General features: G+C 43.2%; 1 protein-coding gene across 11 annotated transcripts in view; it reads right to left on the bottom strand.

Annotated features, from left to right (window-relative positions):
• The window catches only part of Rere (arginine-glutamic acid dipeptide repeats), a 366,134-nt gene that overhangs the window by 79,253 nt on the left and 266,016 nt on the right, over window positions 1-20,865 (bottom strand). For all 11 annotated transcript variants that reach the window (XM_075945074.1, XM_075945075.1, XM_075945067.1 and 8 more), the window contains one exon: window positions 14,131-14,229. In XM_075945074.1, the coding sequence (XP_075801189.1) occupies window positions 14,131-14,229 (99 nt within the window). The remainder of the gene's footprint in view (window positions 1-14,130; window positions 14,230-20,865) is intronic.

Raw genomic sequence — 20,865 nt, 5'->3', positions numbered from 1 at the left:
ACACACACCCCCCCCCGCGCCCTCTACCCCTCAAGACAGGGTTTCTCTGTATGATAGCCCTGGCTGTCCTGGAACTTACAGAGGTGTGCACCACCACTGCCAGGCCAGACTGATTTTTTTTTTTTTTTTTAGTTTTTTCGAGACAGGGTTTCTCTGTAGCTTTGGAGCCTGTCCTAGAACTAGCTCTTGTAGACCAGGCTGGCCTCGAACTCACAGAGATCCACCTGCCTCTGCCTCCCGAGTGCTGGGATTAAAGGCGTGCGCCACCACCGCCCGGCCAGACTGATTTTTTTAATTCACAGAGATCCACCTGCTTTTGCCTCCCAAGTGCTGAGATTAATGCTCCACCAAGTCCCGCTGGACTTACTCCTTTTCTATGTCTGTCTGTCTGTATGAGTTTCTGTGCATAGCTGCCTGCTATGGATGCTGGAAACTGAATCCAGACCCTCTGCAAGATCAGTAAGCATTCTCAGCTGCTGAGCCATCTTTTTGGCCCCTCACTTTCTTTAATATGAATAACTTCATTAATTTAGGATACAATCTCAGGGCGGAATGACACCAGATCCAGATTTCCTGTCAGGCACCTGCCAGCAAGTGCAAAGTTGCCCCAGCCACCCTTTCTTCTTTTTCAAGTGCTGGAATTACAGGTGTGTGTGTGTCACTATACCCTGCTTCTCCAATTTGTTATTTAGAGGGAAAAAATGTTTATTTTTAATTTATTTATTATGTGTACAGTATTCTCAATATTCTGTCTGCATGTATGCCTGCAGGCCATCATTACAGATGGTTGTGAGCCACCATGTGGTTGCTGGGAACTGAACTCAGGACCTTTGGAAGAGTAGGCAGTGCTCTTAACTGCTGAGCCATCTCTCCAGCCCTGAAAAAAAATATTTTTAATTTATTTATTAGTGGGGGGGGGATGCAGGCCACAGGACTGTATCCTGTGTAGAGATTAGACAAACTGTGGAGTTGGTTCTCTCCATCAAAGTTTATGTAGTTTATGTAGGTTTCAGGGGTTGAACTCAGGCTGTCAGGTGTGTATGACAGGCGCCTTTACTTGCTGAGCCATCCTGCTGGCCCCTACTTGTTATTTCGAGACAAGGTTTCACTAGGTTGCTTAAACTGGCTTTGAACTAACCAGGCAGCCTAGGCCATCCTTGAATTTGATTCTCTTGCCTCAACTTCCCCAGTAGCTGGAATTACAGGCATTAGCCACCAGGTCTAGCTAGGTTTATGCCTCCTCCTCCACAGACTACCATTCTTTTACTTCTACCTGACCTCAGTATTGGGGCATCTAGATGAGAGGGGAAAGAGTAAAACTCACCCATTCGTCTTCTCCACAAGTTAAATTGGCCTTGGATTAACAGAGTGGGACCTATGACCTTAGAGAGATGGCCTAGGTACACAGAGTAGTGGCCACAGGCTGTAACCCTAAGGCATTCTGTTCTTAGTGTTCTGGAAGCATCATTTCTGAACATTTGACAAAATGATCCAGGATATTAGCATGTGCACACTTTAAAATATTAAATGTCTTAGGCTCAGGCAGAACGGTGCACATTTCAATCATTCTGCTTCATCTTCTTACTTTCCTTTAAATATGTGACTTTCCCTATCCCTTCCTTGTTAGTTCTCTGGTGTATACATGTGATACTTTCCTAGTTCTCACTGCCAAGGTTAACTCTACTACAACCCTTTGCATGGGTTGCAAGGTAAGCCAACACTCTGATACTGATACAAGAACGGAGGCACACCAGAGGTTTGTGCACAGCAGGCAGTCTTGAGAGTCGGATGAACAGACCATGCTTTGGAAAGAGTGCTGAGTTGTACAGAACAACATGTCAGGCAGTAAGACCGGGCTAACTTGGGCTACCGTTGCCAAGCTCCTTCCTGCTCCCTGCTAATACTTTACTAAATCTGGATGACAATGGCCAAGGCTAAGACTTGGTGTGTATGGTGCAGTGCTGGGAACTGAACTTGGGGAGAGCCATTTGCAAGGCAAGTTTTTTTTTTTTTTTTTTTTTTTGGTTTTTCCAGACAGGGTTTCTCTGTAGCTTTGGAGCCTGTCCTAGAACTAGCTCTTGTAGCCCAGGCTGGTCTCGAACTCACAGAGATCCGTCTGCCTCTGCCTCCCGAGTGCTGGGATTAAAGGCGTGTGCCACCATAGCCCGGCTGCAAAGCAAGTTCTATACCAATGACATATTTCTAGCACCACCACTCCACGTTTAGGAACTGCAATCGAGTAGTAAAATCAATCAAACAACTGGTGGCAGCAGGGGGAGGGGGAGAGGTGTCAAACAAAACTACAAGGAGACAAGGACCAGCAAATAAACAGTAAACTCTGAAGCTCAGAGTGTGCAGTGGCTGGCAGTCAGACGGTAACAGCAGAGCGGCATCGCCTGACAGATCACTCCATGGAAGTAACCTGAAGTTCTGAGGGAGCTTCTCTTCTATCTGAGCCAGCTAAATATTTTCTGATTATCTACCATCTTTGTTCCACATGCCGGCTAGGTTCTGGGAATATAAATCATTAAAGCACAGCACTTAGTCCTCATAGTTGAGCATGGAGACAAGTGAAAAGACATGTCACTCTGGCCCAGTGGGCAGACTTGACACACTGACTAGATAACTTCCAGGCACTCACTTCTCAGTGCTGGGGAGAAAAGAACAGAGTACTGCTAGGGAATTAACCCTGGCCAGTAACCACCATCATCACTGCATGTAGCATGAGTTCTCTGGTCAGTGGACAGAGCAGACTTAGTGGTGCAAACTTTTAAATTCCAGAATTCTGGAGGCAGAGGCAGGGAGAAAGAGAATCTCCGAGTTTGAGGCTAGCCTGGTCCACATAGTGAGCTCTGGGCCAGCCAGGGTTACATAGTAAGACTCCTGCAAACAAACACAACAACAACAAAAGTCAGGGGAAACAGAAACGAGCAGACTTGGTCAAATGGTATTACCGAGAGCCTTTTCCAGAACAGACTCCCAAAGCCAGCATAGGACCCAACAGAGAACAGTTTTGTTTTGGTTTGGTTTGGTTTTCGAGCAGGGTTTCTCCTGGCTGTCTTGGAACTTGCTCTGTAGACCAGGCTGACCTTGAACTCACTGAGATCCACCTGTCCTCTGCCTCCTGAGTGCTAGGATTAAAGATGTGTGTCACCACCGTCTGGCTGAAGAACGGTTTTTTAAAATCCTTTCTCCTTCCCAGGGGATAGAATTCAGAGTATTAGACTGATAGTCCCAAATGGTTCCAATGCTTTACTTCCAGGGTTAAAATGCGCTAGGAAATGTCTAACACGAGTAACTTTTGCTCCAAAGTGTGAACAATTCATACCCTTTTCTTTTCAGCTATGTTTCTTATGCCAGAATACTCAAGAAAAACAGCTCTTTGCACAAATGTGGACTCAGAGTAAACACAGGTAGTAAAGACAGTCCACTCTGGTTATAAAATCAAAATGCTTCAGATACCACCCTCTGAGCTGGTAGTGTCTGAAGAGGCTGACTCAGAATCCTACACAACTGAAACCACAGAGACAGCAGGGAGGGACCGAAGCTCAAGGAAACACAACAGTTCACAGGACTGCCCATTTGCTTGGTAGAAGGAATGGGATCTAGGAGCAGGCAAGAGCTTCAAGATGCACATGGCCTACTTACTTTATCTCTTCCTGACTCTTCCAGTACATCTGTATACAAGGTGAGCTTTCACCTACAGGCCAAGGACCCCACTCAGACTTCCCCATCAAGTGCACAGGTACCCAGATGACCATGTCACAAGGCAATTAGCATGGCTTACACAGTTAGGGGAAGCTTGGGTAGACGGCCTCCAGCTCAGCTACCGTAGAACACTCCACACTGGATGGGATCTCTCACAAGAATGAGGGGATCATTGCAATTCTCTGTTTCTTTGGTCTAGAATGTTCTTCTATGAATTTTCAAGGCTGGCTCTCAAATGTTGTTTAGGTCTTTACTCAAAAGTGACATTTTAGGGCTTCCTTAAATAGAGTTCACTGAGCTGCCCTGGACTGTGTATTGCTGTCTCATTAGCACTGAGTTAACATACAACACTTGACACTCAGTGTTAATTACCTTGCCTAGTACAATGCCAACCCCATGAGGGCAGGCATATTTGCCTATTTTGCTCTGCTATAGCCTCAGCATATAAAACCATGGCTGCCTGGCTGAGTTTCAACCAGTAAGTCCAAATCAGAACAGCCTTAGGCAATCATGTGGCTACCATGACTATTATGACCTCTGCATGCGAGACCTTAGATGTTAGACAGAGGGATGCAGGAAACAGAAGCTGGTGCCGAGTGAGTTCCATTCTCTCAGGTTTTCTGCCTCCTTTCTTTCGCCCAACACCAAATCTCAGATAGCAGTCTAGATGTCACACCAAGGGAAGAAAAAGGCTCTGATGTTGATGGACACAGGATGTTCCAAACACACACATTAAAACTGACTCTGATCTGTTGCTAAGAAACTGAAGAAGAAAAAGGTTTCATCCTCTTCACTTTTATAAAATTCCACTTTGTCTATGGGAGAACTACATGCAATTTCTCAAGCCCCCTTGTGTCTTGTTCTCATTTTTTAAACGAACAGAGACAGATGACTGAGTGGTGAGAAGTATACGCTATCTCCATTTTTTTACATGTCCTTGAAAATGAGATGGAAAATGTGGTTTCAACAGCCCACTGCCCTAGTATTTATGAATCTTTCAATCTGAAGACATCTGAAGAGGGACATTGTCCCTCTTAAACAAAAATGAAAGATGTTCCATAAAAAAATCTTTGATTTAAAATGATTATCCGGAGCTGCAATAAACAATAAAGGCATGCTCACATTCATGGTGGGGTTACTCTTTCCCCGCCTCAGCTCTGCTCTAAGGCTCAAATACAAAACACAAACATGTAAGCACACACGGGGAGTCCTGGATGATGACACTATGCTGGCTTTAAAAGAAAATCAAGTAAAAACATGGCTAGGAGATAAGTTTTAAAAAACATTAGTAACAGAAAATGAGAATGACTTTTGCTTTACAAATGAATAGGGAGAAAACATACAAAAAAAGAGCATTTCTTTGATCACACAAGGAAGCAGCTGTCTATGAAATGCAAGGTATCAGATGAGCTTTAGACTTAACCCAGAGGCAACTTCAACTGATATATGAATACAATCTAAAAAGGCCTCTTTCTAATAACTGTCCTATTTCATTGACAAAAGGATTTAAAAATATTTCTCCATATAGTTTGCTAAACAGTAGACTCTTTCTGCAAACTAACTGACAGACTAACTGCTTTCCACCATCTTTCTGCACATATAATTGATTTTTAATTTACTCTCATTTACTAAAGGACTTGACAATAAACTCTATCCACACTATCGACTTCTTTAAACAAGAGTTTGGTTCATACCTGAACATAGCGGACAATGAGGAATACTGAGAACTCAAGAACAATCGCAGTGGGTTTTTGATCCTACTGCACGTACTGGCTTTGGGGGAGCCTAGGCAGTTTGGATGCTCACCTTAGGAGACCTGGATAGAGGTGGGCGGTCCTTGGGCTTCCCACAGGTCAGGGAACCCTGATTGGTCTTTGAGCACATGAGGGAGGGGGACTTGATCGGGGGAGGGGGAGGGAAATGGGAGGCGGTTGCGGGGAGGAGGCAGAAATCCTTAATAAATAAATAAATTAAAAAAAAGAGTTTGGTTCAAAGGCTGATAGGAGTATCACAGGAAACAATCCAATTTTACTGATACTTGAAATACTAGGTCATTCTTATCTGCAGCTACGTTTTTCTTGGCCAATAAGGACTGAATCTGACCTTGAATCACACTGAGAGCACACATTGGACTGAGCAGCCAATGCTGTTTCCATCAGGAAGAAAAGGTCAGCGCCTGCCTGTTTCCTATTCTTAACAGTTAAGAATGGAGATGTAGCCAGGCGGTGGTGGCACACACCTTTAATCCCAGCACTCGGAGGCAGAGGCAGGCAGATCTCTGTGAGTTCGAGACCAGCCTGGTCCACAAGAGTTAGTTCCAGGACATGCTCCAAAGCTATGGAGAGACCCTATCTCAAAAAACAAAACAAAAAAAGAACTGAGATGTGCTTTAGAAACAGTCAATGAAATGAGAGCTAGGCGTGGTAATTCCACCTGCAATACCACACAGGACTTGAACTTCTGAAGCAAAAGGACTGCCCTTGGCCAAGCGGTGGTGGTGCATGCCTTTAATCCCAGCACTTGGGAGGCAGAGACAGGCGGATCTCTGTGAGTTCGAGGCCAGCCTGGTCTACAGAGCTAGTTCCAGGACAGGCTCCAAAACCAGAGAAACCCTGTCTCGAAAACCAAAAAAAAAAAAAAAAAAAAAAAATGTGGTCAGGATGGATGGTTCAGCAGTTAAGAGCACTTCCTGTTCTTGCGGAGGACCGGGTTTCAGTTCACAGCACCCACAAGGTGGCTCAAAACTGACAGTAACTCTGGCTCCAGGGATCAGATACCTCTAGTCTCTTCTGACACCTGTCCTCATGGGCACATACCCATACCCAACTGTATAAAATCAGCTGGACACAGTGGTGTCTGCTTGCTTTATTCTCAGCACTTAAGAGATAGAGGGAGGGGCATCTCCATGAATTCCATGCCAGCCAGGGATACACAGTAAGACCCTATCTCAAAAACAACAACAAGCCGGGCGATGGTGGCACAGGCCTTTAATCCCAGCACTGGTCTACAAAGGGAGTTCCAGGACAGGCTCCAAAGCCACAGAGAAACCCTGTCTCGAAAAAAACAAAACAAAACAAAACAAAAAAAAATCCAACGGGCATCAGTGGCACACACCTTTAATCCTAGCACTCAAAATCACTTTCGAGTGAGTTCGAGTTTCCCTGTATTAGAAAACCAACCCCCTGCCCCTCCCCCAAAACCAACCTGTAATTAGAATTTCAAGTCAGGCTTGGTCATGCATGTCTGAAACCCCACATTTAGAAGGCTGAGGCAAGAAGACTGCTGAGGTTAGAGCCAGTGGGAGTTACACTGCAGGACCCAATCTCAAACAACAAAACTGAGGACTCCAATACCATACAGTTCATTTACATGCACAACTCTAAGCACATAAAATCAAACTACAGTGCTATAAAACACGTATTCACATAAACGAAGATCAATAGGCAGGTTTTAATAAAGTTCTAACCACAGGGGGATGGCATATATTTAAAAATAAAATTAACAGATTTATCTTAAATGACATACAGGACCCCATCACCAGTGTCATTCAGATCACTTGTAAAATACCAACAATTTACAAAATTGTAATTCTCAAAAGTAAATGCCACACACTAAGCCATCTCCTACATTATGGATTAAGATTTTGCCATTGAACACCAGGACTATGGGGTGTAAAATCAGTCCAGGCTAGCTCTGGGCGGTGAGAACCTCTTCCTCTGGCAGCACTGTCCCCTCCTCGCCTTCACCTCCACAACTCCCAGCTGCTCTTGGACCTTAACTTTGATTCTGCTGTGAATTCCATTTTCCTTTACTGCCTCACAAACAGTAAATAAAATGCATTGTACTTTTGCCCCACACAGTAGCTCTGTCTTGCAGCACATCCAGAGAACAATGGAAACAGTGTTTCTCAAGCAGATAGAGCACCTGAAGATGCTGCTGGGGAGACCCCATTGTGTTTGCATTCTGTAACTAGGTAAGTCCTTGGCCAGCTGCACAGCATGCTCCCTGGACTACAAATACTTAGAGAATAACTTGCTGTATCATGTCAACTTTGAAAGGAAGCATCTATGATGAACTGAGTTTTAAATGGAAAGAAGGATTAGATGTTTTCAAGTTTATGAACTTGTGAATGAATCCACACGCACGACCAATCAAGGTTTATTATCACAGTGGATTAGCTGTCGTTGGTTAAAAATATCAGAGTTCATTTTTATCTAGGTTGTTCACCTCAATGGATTACAACAAAACTGTTATAAAATATTTAATGGAAAACATATTTCACAATAAAAGCTACAGTTACCCAAGAAGAGATGAAAGCACCCTGCTGTAATATTGTAAACAACAAAACCTACACCTTGAGTGACACCTTTTGCTGAAAGACAACTCAACATGAAAACAAAACAAAACACAATTGCAGCCAACAGGACAAGAAGCAGAGTGAGTGTACAACTCCATGGAGCACCCAATCTTATAAACTTGCAAGTCAGGCAAACTCCATGAGGGAACTACAGGCCCAGAATTTTAACAAGAATTCAATTAAGCATCCCAGTATTTCCATAATCAACAGCTGAATGCTAATTAGGAGCACAGCAGCAAGTAGCAACGGGATCCCAGCACAGTAAGCATCAGCACAGCCACGCAGAGGCCACCAGTGGCTTGCATGCACAAACACACAGAATTAGAAAGTACCAAAGCATGGAAGGGTGACTTCATCTTCTTCAATTCGGTGCAGTTCAGCCTGGGGCCTTTGTGTTATATTTAAATGTGTTTATCATGTATAATTAAAAACCCAATAACCTAGACTTTGTGTATTGTAACATACTGATTTGTTTTTATTTCCTCCCTCTTCTCTTCATAATCCTACCAGTTTGGATGACATAAAAAGAAATGATGCTTTTAGCATAACGTATGTGAAATTGGTTAATCATTAATTTAACCCTCATGGATAGCATTCGTCCATTTACTTTGGTCCATATTGTAGTACATGGAAAGAGTCATGAATTTCCTAAGCACTCTTTCCAAAAATGCTTCTCTGATATGACTTGGTCCATCTAACATGAGCTATGCCATTAGGTGAGCTACCATTGTGATTCTCATAATTGCTCTAGAAAGGCAGAATTTGTTGCAGTATCAAGTTCAGGTATTGACAAAAACTAGTTGTGCTGACTAGTTTTATTTTTTCAATGTTTATTTTTTGGATTTTCAAGACAGAGACTCTCAGTGTAGCCCTAGCTGTCCTGGAACTCCCTCTGTAGACCAGGCTAGCTTCAAACTCAGAGATTGGCCTGCTTCTGCCTCCCGAGTGCTGCGATGAAGTGCTGGGATTAAAGATATGCATCACTAAACCTGACTCCAAAAGTTAAAAATTTCAGGTCAGCTGTGGGAAGTATGTAAAAGTGCTTATAGGGCTAAGAACATTTGCTGCTCTTGCAGAAGACCACTTCCCAACAGTACCATACACATCAAAACTGCTTGCAATCCCAGTTCCAGGCCAATCTGAGGTGTGTAGCCTCCAAAGAGCACCTACTTGTGTTTAATTTTATTTAAAAATAAATCTTTAAAAAAAAAACTTTTAAAAAGAGGAAAACAGGTTGGGCAGTGGCACAGGCCTGTCACCCTAGCACCCAGAAGGTGGGGGTGGAAGGATCAGAAGTTCAAGGTCATCTTCATCCTAGGCTACAAAGACCCTTTTCAAAACAAAAACAAACAAACAAAAAAGAGAATATAGAAGATGGAGATCAAAAGAAGGATCAATGGTTCCAAAAGCAGGCAGAGGGCTGAGCTCAGCTTCAAGGTACAGTTAGGGTCTAATCTACAATAACAGTGGTTCTCAACTTTCCTAACGCTGAGACCCTTTAATACAGCTGTCGTGACTCCAACCATAAAATGATTTTGTTGCTATTTCATATCTGTAATTTTACTACTGTTATGAATCATAATGTAAGTATCTCATATGCAGGATATCTGATATCCAAAAGGGTTGTGACCCACAGGTTGAGAACCACTGGTCTACACTAACATGGATTTTTCAGGGAGCAGTGGCTTGCCAAAGCGAGGAATTGCAGGTCACCTTTCTAGCCCAGCTAGGAAACTCCCACCTCAACACTCAGAACCATTTTGTGGAGGTCATTTAGGTACATCTGATACTGAGTATTAGGTCAAATTAACATGCTATAGACAATAAAGTAAAAATAACCAGAATGTTCCAATTATATCAAATACCATGAGGGAAAAATAAAGAAATACATCTATTTCAGCGTGAACACATTGGTGTGCCTTACTCCTTGATTACTACAATGAGAAGAAAATGCTGTGAATTCAGCAGAAGAGGCCCATTAACACAGCCAAAGGCAGGCGAAGGTGAAGAGGGCCTTCCCTGACTTGTTGCCACTGTTCAGCTACTCTGCACAGGAAGCTTCCTTTAACCTATCATTCTTTCAATCCCTCCCTCTCATTCACTGTCCGGGTTTGAGGTTTCAGAAAACAGGCTTAGCTTTCACAAACAAGGGAACCATTCGATCTCTCAGCTCTGCAAGGGTTGGGTGACTGCCAAAACATTTCTCAAATAGAAGCAAACACGATAAAAATGAGCCCAAACTAACTGGCGCTTCAACATTATCCCACACTTGAAATGGTCACCACTTTGGAACCCTGTTTTGTTTTTCAAAACGAAGCTGGATTCTTTCTGATGCCCAAGGCTCCTCATCCCCCACCCTTCTGGCTCAAGATCCTGGAGTAGCAGCAGAGCCAGCACGAGAAGTGCTGCAGGAAAAGGAAACTGGCTTTCTTTTAGACAGAAGAAAGAACTCTGTTATGTATTCTAGAAATTCCAGAAGGAACGAAAGGTCATGGGAGCAAGGCGAGGGGAGTCAGTGCTGGACTGGAGGTAGGTGGAGCAGTGGGGGAGAGAGGGGAACAGCAGGGCAATAGGAAGAACTGGAGGAGGTAGAAGGTGAGGGAATCTCCAGGAGATAAGGTGACAGAAGGGAAGACAGAGTGACAGAGGGAGAGGAGAGAAGCTCATTCAAGACAGCAGGAATGGATGGATGGATGCAATCATTAGTACACTTGCACTGGCAGGATGCCCTTGACAGGCCAAAATGGAGGGACATCTTTAGGAGCTCAGCTTATACAGTGGCTCCATCCTTTCCTTCCTCTATTGTCTTCTACAAAGGCTTTTGGAGAATGTAAAATCTCAGCAGTCAGAACTCTATCTCCTTCCTATAAGAAAATGGGCTTACGGTGAAAGAGGGTCAGCATGACTTTTCAAAACAACTCAATTTCATGTTTTTTGTTTTAGCTATCACCTGAACATGGAATTCCTCTGGTTCTAGCCTTCCTTGTACATGGACCTCACCCTGAAGCCCCTTGACATAGAAAATGTACTTGCAGAGCAAATGATTAGCATCTAAACCACAGTTCAATAGGCCACACCTGCTTTGCCCTTGGGGACTGCCTTCTCCTCAGTGTCCCAGCCACAACCATTTAACTTCTTGCATAATTCACTCATATTTTTATCAAAGGGCCTAGAATTCTCTTTTCCCTATAGTCCTTCAGAAAGGCTCCTCTTCTCTCTCCACAAAGGTCTTCCTGTCCCAGTTATGTAAGGCAGTGCCCTGCCCAGCTGTTCCCATCCTCCTCACCTAACAGTTAATACTTGACATACACCGAGTTAAGATGGTTAGCTGCTATAGAGATTTGCGTTGGTATGGCTATTGCTTTATTGATACAAATTTAAAGTCAATTTTGTTATATGTATATTTCTGCTCTTTAGGTATTGTTTGTGCAGCTTATTTAGAAATGTTTATAGGCGGCTAGAGAGGTGGCTGAGAAAGTAAAAGCACTAGCTGCTCTTCCAGAGGTCCCGAGTTCAATTCCCAGCAACCACATGGTAGCTCACAACCATCTGCAATGAGACCTGGTGCCTTCCTTGCCAGCAGTACACTGTATACTTAATAAAAATAAATAAATAAATAAATAAATAAATATTTTTAAAATAAGAAATGTATATAGATAATCATCTATAATAGTCAAGCTTGTAGTCATGTTAGTTAGGTTTTCTGGATGTACTGAGATATTTCAGTTAGATAGGTATTCTTCAAACCTTTCAAAGACTACAGAATATGGCATTTATTTTTGTTTTTTCGACACAGGGTTTCTCTGTGGTTTTGGAGCCTGTCCTGGAACTAGCTCTTGTAGACTAGGCTGGTCTCGAACTCACAGAGATCCGCCTGCCTCTGCCTCCTGAGTGCTGGGATTAAAGGCGTGCGCTACCATTGCCCGGCCAAGGTTAAGACTTTTTATGACAATGAGACACATCTGCTCCTGGCAGCACCAATAACTTCCAAGAGGAAGATGGGCATTGAAGAGGCTCCTCTTGGAGTTGGTCAGCCATTTGGGCAAGAAACTGCTCTTGCTGGACTGCTTGACAGTATGCTGAGTGATCCGGACATGCAGGACCTGCAGAGAAATGACTGCTGAACTTGTTTAAAGGTGAGACTGTCCTTCAGGGATCCTGCTTCATGAAAGAATCTGTTAGACATTCTGCAGGACACAGAAGAAAGTGAATGACAAACTGCCAATAAAGGCGGAACTGTCTTTGAAATTTCCTGCTTCATGAAAAAGTCTGCTGGACACTATGGGCCTATAGGCTGAAGATGGATGCCCCAACGGTACAGAAGAACTCTGGGTGACTGTCCAGGCAGTGAGATGTCTCTGTCAATTCTAGAGTTTTAGAAGTTGCTTACAATGCACTTCCTGTTTGCTTGGGTAATATTATATCCTTCTGGAGTCTTTGATGGAGTTAAAGAATTGATAGTTATAGTTTTCCTTAGTTATGATAAACGATAAAGTAGGTATTATAACTGTTATTCTTACTTGATACCTGTTTTATTTTAGATTTATTTATTTTGTTTACAGTGTTCTGTCTGCATATATGCCTGCAGGCCAGAAGAGGGCACCAGATTTCATTACAGATGGTTGTGACCCACCATGTGGTTGCTGGAAATTGAACTCAGGACCTCTGGAAGAACAGTCAGTGTTCTTAACCTCTGAGACATCTCTCCAGCCCAATACCTGTTTGGTTATATGTAATTTTACTATGTTGAAGATAAAGCCTTCCTTTTTATTTAAACAGAAAAGGGGAGGTGATGTGGGATTCCCCTCTGTATGCTGTGAATATCATTGGTTAATAAAGGAACTGCTTTGGGCCTATAGCAGAGCTATAGGGAAACAGAGCAAGGCGGGAAAAACTAAGCTGAATGCTGGGACAAAGGAGGTGGAGACAGATGTGCTGAAACTTTGCTGGTAGGCCACGACCTCATGGTGATACACAGATTATAGAAATGGGATAAATTAAGATATAAGAGATAGCCAATAAGAAGCTAGAGCTAATGGGCCAAGCAGTGATTTAAATAATATAGTTTCTCTGTGATTATTTCAGGGCTGAGCAGCCGGGAACCAACAAGTGGGCCTCCTTACAACAGTTACTTGCTTAGGAATTTAGAAATATGTTCTCTCTCTTTGGTTTTTCGAGACAGGATTTCTTTGTAGCTTTGGAGCCTGTCCTGGCACTAGCTCTGTAGACCAGGCTGACCAAGAACTCATGGAGAGTCACCTGCCTCTGCCTCTCAAAATTAAAAGTGTGTACCACCACCACCCAGTTTACAGCAATACTTCGTAAAAGTCACTAGCCAGGGATGTAGCTTCATCAGGTCCATGGGATAGGAATCACAGGCTTGTGCATCTGTGTTTGTGGGCACACTCCTCTTCCACTACCCTCTGGTGTTGAATGAAGCCTTTCCTTCCTGCTTTAAAGCAACTGCTTTCAGTAGCTTGAGGTACTATGAGCTCTAAAAAAAAATTTACTCCAGCTTCTGGTTTAGAAGAGGGAAGTCTCACATACTGCCCTGCACCAGCCTTGTTTACGAGGATAACTAAACCTGGGTCGAGCTTTCCTGCTGCTCACGGGTCCCAGTGCTACTTAATCAAATCAAGTCGTTTTGATGGCTCCTCCTTGTACGAGCGATACATCACAGGTACCTCTTGCAGACAGCAGGACAATGTAGGATGTCCTGCTCAACTTTACTCCCTTGAGAAAGGGTCTCTCACTGAACTTAGAGGGAGGCTGCAGGCAGCAAGTGCAGCAACCTTCCTGTCACTGCTTCCACAACTCTATAAAGTCATGGGTGCACATGTAGTCACACTCAGTTTTAAACAAATAAACAAGAAGGTACAAGGGAGCTGAACTGGGTGCTCCTGTAGCAAGGGCTCTTCCCAGAACAGCTCTTTCCTTTACTGGATGGACACCACGGGCAATCCGTCTTCTGAATGAGCCCCTTCCCCTGGGGAGCAGAGAGGATGCACACAAGAAGAACCACCCCAAAGGCCCAGAACACAAAGCACACACAGGTCCATGCTCACCACTTCATCCTCTGTCCAGCACTTCTCGATCAGCTTGGGCACAGGCTTCTTTACCAGGCGCTGCAGGGCTTTGCCAGCATCATAACTGCTTTCATGTAGCTGAGACGACAATGACCTTAGTTAATTAACTGTACCACACAGACACGGAGGTAAATCAATAACAGCAAGTCCTATACTTTTTATTATTGTGTGTGTGTGTGTGTGTGTGTGTGTGTGTGTGTGTGTGTGTCTGTCTGTCTGTCTAGCTATCTATTTCTAGAGGAAACTGGAAGGGCATTATCTTATTGTAATGTACTGTCACGGGCCCACTGCCCTCCCCTCCTAACCCCCATCCTTCTTCTATGGGACAGGTGATAAAGGCTTGGCTCCCAGCATGATGTTACCGGGAGAACCTATAGAGACACAACACTGCTTTTGTTTCCCAGTCACTACAAGGTGAGTGGGTTCCTCCTTCACATATCCTCTACTACTAACACATTATCTCAAGTACGAGAAAAGCGGCAACTAGTCAAGCAACCCCACACTGAAACCTCTGCAATCGTGGGCAAAATAAACAAACCTTTTCTTTTCCTAAGATGACTTAGCTTGGGTATTTGTTACAGTAAGAGATAACTGATCTGCACAGAAAAGCAGACAAATAAAGCAGAGAACATCCTGGAAACAAGGGAAGTGTCAAGGTGATGCACACCATTAATCCCAGCACATGGGAGGCAGAAACAGGTGGATCTGAGTTCAAGGTCAGCCTGGTCTACAAAGAAGAGTTCCAGGACAACCAGAACCCTGATTTCGAAAAACGAAAAACCCAAACCAACCAACCAACCAAACAAACAAACAAAAACCAAAGCCAACATGCCTTAACTAATCCTATGAGAAAGATAGACCCTTATTTAATCTCATAAGATAAGAACTATTGCCATACCATTTACGAGGTGAGGAAACCATGGCTCTGAAAAATGAATCAAGATGCTCACCATCTTTATTAGTAGAAGCTAAAACTAAAACCCAGCTAGCAAGCCTCAGTCTCTTGTTCCACTCCTTTTTGTTATCTATTTTTTGGTTTTTTGAGACAAGTTTCTTTGTGTAGTCTTGGCTGTCCTGGAACTCACTATATAGACCAGTCTGGCCTCGAATTCAGAAATCCATCTGCCTCTGCATTCCTAGTGCTAGGATTAAAGGTGTGCACCACTATGCCCAGCTCTCATTTCGCTGTTTTGCTTCCAGAAAAGGTAGTGTTCTGTAGCCCAGGCTGGTCTTGAACTTGTTTAGCTTCCCAAGTGCTCTATTACAGTTGTGACCAGTTATTCTGGTCACATCCTTTCCAAAGAAGCCCAAAGATAGACCAGATTCTCTTTTCTAGTCTTTTTAGTGAAGTAATTTACTAAAAAAATCATTAAAAAGGATTCAAAATACAGACTTCCAAAAGATGTACTTGTGTAGTGGCAGCTGAGACTGAAGAAGCTGGACCTTTAGAGCAATCTCCTTTCCTATGAAATCTCACAACCCACAGCTTCCTAGTTCTGGGCATCCTACTGACCACTCCTGTCCTGCAAAGGCCTTCTGCTGAGGCCACTATGTCCCACCTCTTATCAGATGCTGCTGAGAGCCACTGGGCAGAAGGACCCTCATGCTTATCCCGCACCTTCCCTGGCTGAAATCTTCCTGTCTTTCCATTGCAGGCCTTCCCACACATGTGCTGCTGTGTGAGCCCAATGTCTCACACAGTCTGTTGCCAAGATGACCCTCCAGACATGCTTGCTAAATTAAATGAAAGAATAAAAGCCTTCAATTACTCTCCCGTAGCAGACTCCACTCATGTCGAAACCTCAGTTTACCCAAATTTAGTAAGCTATTATCATCGAGGCTATGGGGCTTGCCTTCTTCCTGACACAAAAATAATAAAATAAAGCCAGGTGTCCGTACTCTACCTGATATCTAAAGCAAGTGGGCCCTTGACATGTTCTCTAATGTAATGAGAATGTTTCGTAGCACGGAATGCAACTGAAGAGAAGGGAAATTGACATGGCTATTTAATTTGAAAAGCACATATTTTAGTGATAATTTAAAATCAAATCAAATGATCAAATTGAAACTTCTAATAAAAAACTCTGGGCAAAAATTAGTAACATTTTATAAACAATGAATCTAGTATATAGGCTAACAAAACAACAAGGAAAAGTATGGACCATTGAGCTGCTCTGCTGAGATTCAAATCTCAGCACCACCATTTAGGAACAAATAATTCACTAGAGTGAGTCTTGCTAGCTGGTTCAGTGAGCGTCTATCTCGAAAATTACAATGGAGAGAGACTAAGAGTGCATATTGCTCTTGCAGAGGCCTGACTTACTGTCCAACACTCACAACTCGCTCATAACTGCCCAACTCTAGCTCCACGTTATCCAGTATTTCTGATCTTTATGGGCACCTATAATAGACATATACACATGATTAAAAGTAAAAACAAAAATATATTTAAAAAAATAAATCAAGTAGATAGTGACTGAGGAAGACACATGATGTCACCTCCTGGTTTACATACACACATGGACACACAGTAACACAGACACACAGGTTGGGAAGCGAAAGTCATGAAGAGAGAGAGAGAGAAAGCACTTTCAGGCCAGTTTTGTTTCCTTTCTTTAGACAGGATCTCACTATGTTGACCAAGTTGGCCTCAAATTCACAGAGATCCACCTTCCTCCCTTTCTAAGTGCTAGGACTAAAGGCATACAGCACCAGGCTTGTCTCAACTCATTTTTTTTCCTAAATCATTTTCTAGACTGATGGGTTATATTATAAACAAAGCCACATAATACTGCAACTTGAAATTTGCTGTGGGATAATGTTTTTTTTTTTTTTTTTGAGACAGGGTTTCTCTGTGATTTTGGAGCCTTTCCTGGAACTAGCTCTTGTAGACCAGGCTGGTCTCGAACTCACAGAGATCCGCCTGCCTCTGCCTCCCAAGTGCTGGGATTAAAGGCGTGCGCCACCATCGCCCGGCTGGGATAATGTTCTTGTACACTGTGAAGATTTATCATTCATATTGGTTTATTAAAGCACTGATTGGCCAGTAGCCAGGCAGGAAGTGTAGGTGGGGCAACCAGTCTAGGAGGACTCGGAAGAGGAAAGGCAGAGATGCAATCGCCATGCAGACACATGTAGAGGAAACAAGACGAGAATGCCTCACTGAGAAAAGGTACCAAGCCACATGGCTAAACACAGATAAGAATTATGGGTTAATTTAAGTTGTAAGAGCTAACAGGCCAAACAGTTTACAATTAATATAAGTCTCTGTGTGTTTCTTTGAGACTGAACAGCTGCAGGACCAGGAGGGACAAAAATCTCACCAAATTTCTATAGACGGAACTCTCGTATAGTACACAGAAAAATTTCTGAACACTAAATCTTATGTGTCTGAGACTAGGAAATTCCTCCTAAGAACATACAGACTGGTCTAGGTGCGAATTGAAATCAAATGTCATTAATCCCTCTGACATTCCTACCTGCCTCGGTAAACTAGGCAGAGCTTTAAGCTATAGTTGGAAAAATATGAATGGCTACTGGACATAGAGCTGCCGATTTGCTACAGAGAATATACTGCTGTCTACAGACGGCCCTTAACTGATCTGGTGGGTTGTTGAGTAGAGGGAGAGGTCCCCCCCCCCACTCCTACATACATGCCTCCGGCCACACTGTTCCCTGATCCTCCTTGGTTCTTGGCTTCTGTCTTCTCAATGGGCAACTGACCGGCTGTCAGCCTAGTCTCTTAATATACCCCAGTTCCTGGCCTCCCCCACTCTAAGCTCAATCAATACTTGAAAACTACCACTCATCCTTTACTGAAACAACCAAATCTGGAAAGTAAAAAGTGTGAGGTCATTTGCCAGAACGGTGACCATTTCTAAAATGAATCAGGCTGTGGTATGTCACCATGCTGCATCTGAATGGGGCAGAAGTTGTTACAAAAGGTAGAATAAATGGTTATTTTGAAAGCTTTCATCTGAAGGAACCACAGGAAATCTTGATTGAAGGGACAACACCCTTTTTGTTTTTTTGTATTTTTTCCTTCCCAGATGGGGTTTCTCTGTAGCTTTGGAGCCTGTCCTGGAACTCACTTGCTCTTGTAGACCAGGCTGGTCTCAAACTCACAGAGATATACTGCCTCTGCCTCCTGAGTGCTGGGACTAAAGGCGTGTGCCATCACTGCCTTTAAAAATAAATAATAAAAAAGAAAACTTTCATTTCAAATACATATATGTGTATCTCTGTGTGTCATGCACACAAGTGCAGGTACCCGTTGAACCCAGAGCCCATGGAGCTGGAGTTACAAGTGGTTGAAATATGCCTGAAACAGATGCTGGGAATTAAACTTGAGCTTTCTGCAGGAACAGTACAGGAAATTAACTGCTGAGTCATCTCTGCACCCACTGAGGAATACCATCTTTTTGTATTGTTTTTTTGAGACACGGTTTCTCCGTGTTACATCCCTGGCTGTCCTGGAACGCTTTATAGCCCAGGTTGGTGTTGAACTCAAAGAGACCTGTCTGCCTCTGCCTCTGCCTCTGCCTCCTGGGTGCTGGGACTGAAGGTGTCTGCTCAGAGGAGGGATGCTATCCTAATGTAGCAGTCGCTCATATCCACTTGCCAGGACTCCTGTCTGAGAAAGCTTGGGCAGGACGGATGAGCCACTGTTCCCTCATCTGTGAGAGGAAGTTTACAAGACTCTCAACAAGACACCTGAAATGGAGGGTGGTAACGTATATATACCAGGTGTTCTCCAAAGTAATCAAATAAATGATAAAGCTTAATTTAAATAAACCACATTAGGAGATTAATAAAGCCAGGTGGAGCATGCCTTTAATCCCAGCACTTGGGAGATGGAGGCAGGTGTCTGTGAGTTCGAGGCCAGCCTGGTCTACAAGAGTGAGTTCCAGGACAAGCTCCAAAGCTACAGAGAAACCCTGTCTTAAAAACAAAACAAAACAAACAAATGAATAAATAAACACTAAGAAGATAGAATAGTCATAACACTATACCATAAAAAGGATGCATGATACCTATGAATTGTTTATTTCTGGAATTTTTCATACAATTAAAATGTCATTTATTTTATGAATAGCAATACAGTTTACATGTTAAATAACACTAGAATGATTCAATTTAAAAGATTTATTTTATTTTTACGTATATGAGTGTTTGCCGGAATGTATGCATGTAAGTACACCATGTGTGTGCCTGGTGCCCAAAGAGGCCAGAAGAGGTTGCTGGAGTCCCGGAAACTGAGGTGTATTAGACACCATGAGAGTGCGAGAAGTGACCCCATCCTCTGCAGGACAACAGTGTTCTTAGCCTCATGTAAACAGTTGCAAACAGAAGAGGAGGGAAAACTTTAGGTTATAGACACCTTCGTGTTCTGGTGCTCAGCAGAGCTCAACCTTCACAGTCAGTGCCTATAAAGCTAAAAAGAGAACTTTGGACAGCCAGGGCTACACAGAGAAACCCTGTCTCAAAAACCAAACTGCAAAGTATAGGGCCAAGCTTAGTAGTGCACATTTTTAATCCCAGCATTCAAGAGGCAAAGGCAGGCAGATCTCTGTAAGTTGAAAGTCAGCCTGGTCTACATAGCAAACTCTTGGACAACTAGGGCTACAGAGTGAGACCCTGTCTAGAACAGGGTGCCAGGCAGCTTCCAGCCAAAGAAAGCTGGGAATTCCACATGCTCCTGCTTGATGTTTCACATCACCCTTCAGAGTGATGGAACCAGAGTGCTATCATGCCCAAACACTTCTAGTTTTCGACTGTAGTTAACTCAAACAGTAGAAAGAAAAATTGAAAAAAACAAACATACAAAACAGGCAAATCGGTGGCTGGAGGGAGAACATGCAACGGTAATTGTATTTCACTGAGGATACATTTTTTAATATTCCATGAGTGATTATGGCCTATGCAGCTCCATAACAAGTTAGACTATCTCTAGAGCACACTGGGGAAGCCTAGAGAGCAGGACCCCCTCATCCCTTCAACTAGGACCCATTTTGTACTCACCCGTGCCAGGCTCTCTTTTAGGTTCTAGGATAGACACAGTTATGAACAACAAAGATAATAGGCACGGGGAAGGTGTGGCTACACACAGCTTAAGGAGAAGCAGAGTCACAGGAAACACAGGTTTGCACAGCCACACAGTCACCAGGATATGAGCACCTGGATTCCACATGCTCTGATTGACCCACCATGAACAAGTAATCCAACTGGAGGAGAAGCTAAAATGAACATTTCCATACATTCCTCATGTCAGTCAAGAGTTGGGAAATTTAACCAAAATACTAGTTATTTTAACTGAATCTCTAAAATTTGCCATTAAAAATATTCTCCTTTATTAAGTTGAAAGGTTTAAATAATTTGATTTTGTAAAAGACATGAATTTAAATTTTTGTTTTATTTTTAAATTAAAAATTGTTTATGTTTTTCAAAACAGGGTTTCTCTGTATAGTTCTGGCTGTCCTGGAACTTGTTTTGTAGATTAGGTTATTCTCAAACTCACTGAGATTCTCCTGCCTCTCCCTCTCCAGTATTGGGATTAAAGGTGTGCGCCACCACCATACAGCTTATTTTTAATTTTTAACATCTACTCGTGTACGGTAAGGGAGAAAGGGAGGGAGGAAGGACTGGGGGATGGATGGAAAGAGGACAAGTGCTATAGAGGGCACGTGGAGGTCAGAGGACAGCTTGCAGGAGTTT

This window comes from Microtus pennsylvanicus, chromosome 13 (assembly GCF_037038515.1).
Source record: "Microtus pennsylvanicus isolate mMicPen1 chromosome 13, mMicPen1.hap1, whole genome shotgun sequence".
Classification (NCBI taxonomy): domain Eukaryota; kingdom Metazoa; phylum Chordata; class Mammalia; order Rodentia; family Cricetidae; genus Microtus; species Microtus pennsylvanicus.
The sequence above is the reverse complement of the archived record's forward strand: the minus strand, read 5'-3'. Positions and strand labels throughout refer to the sequence as shown.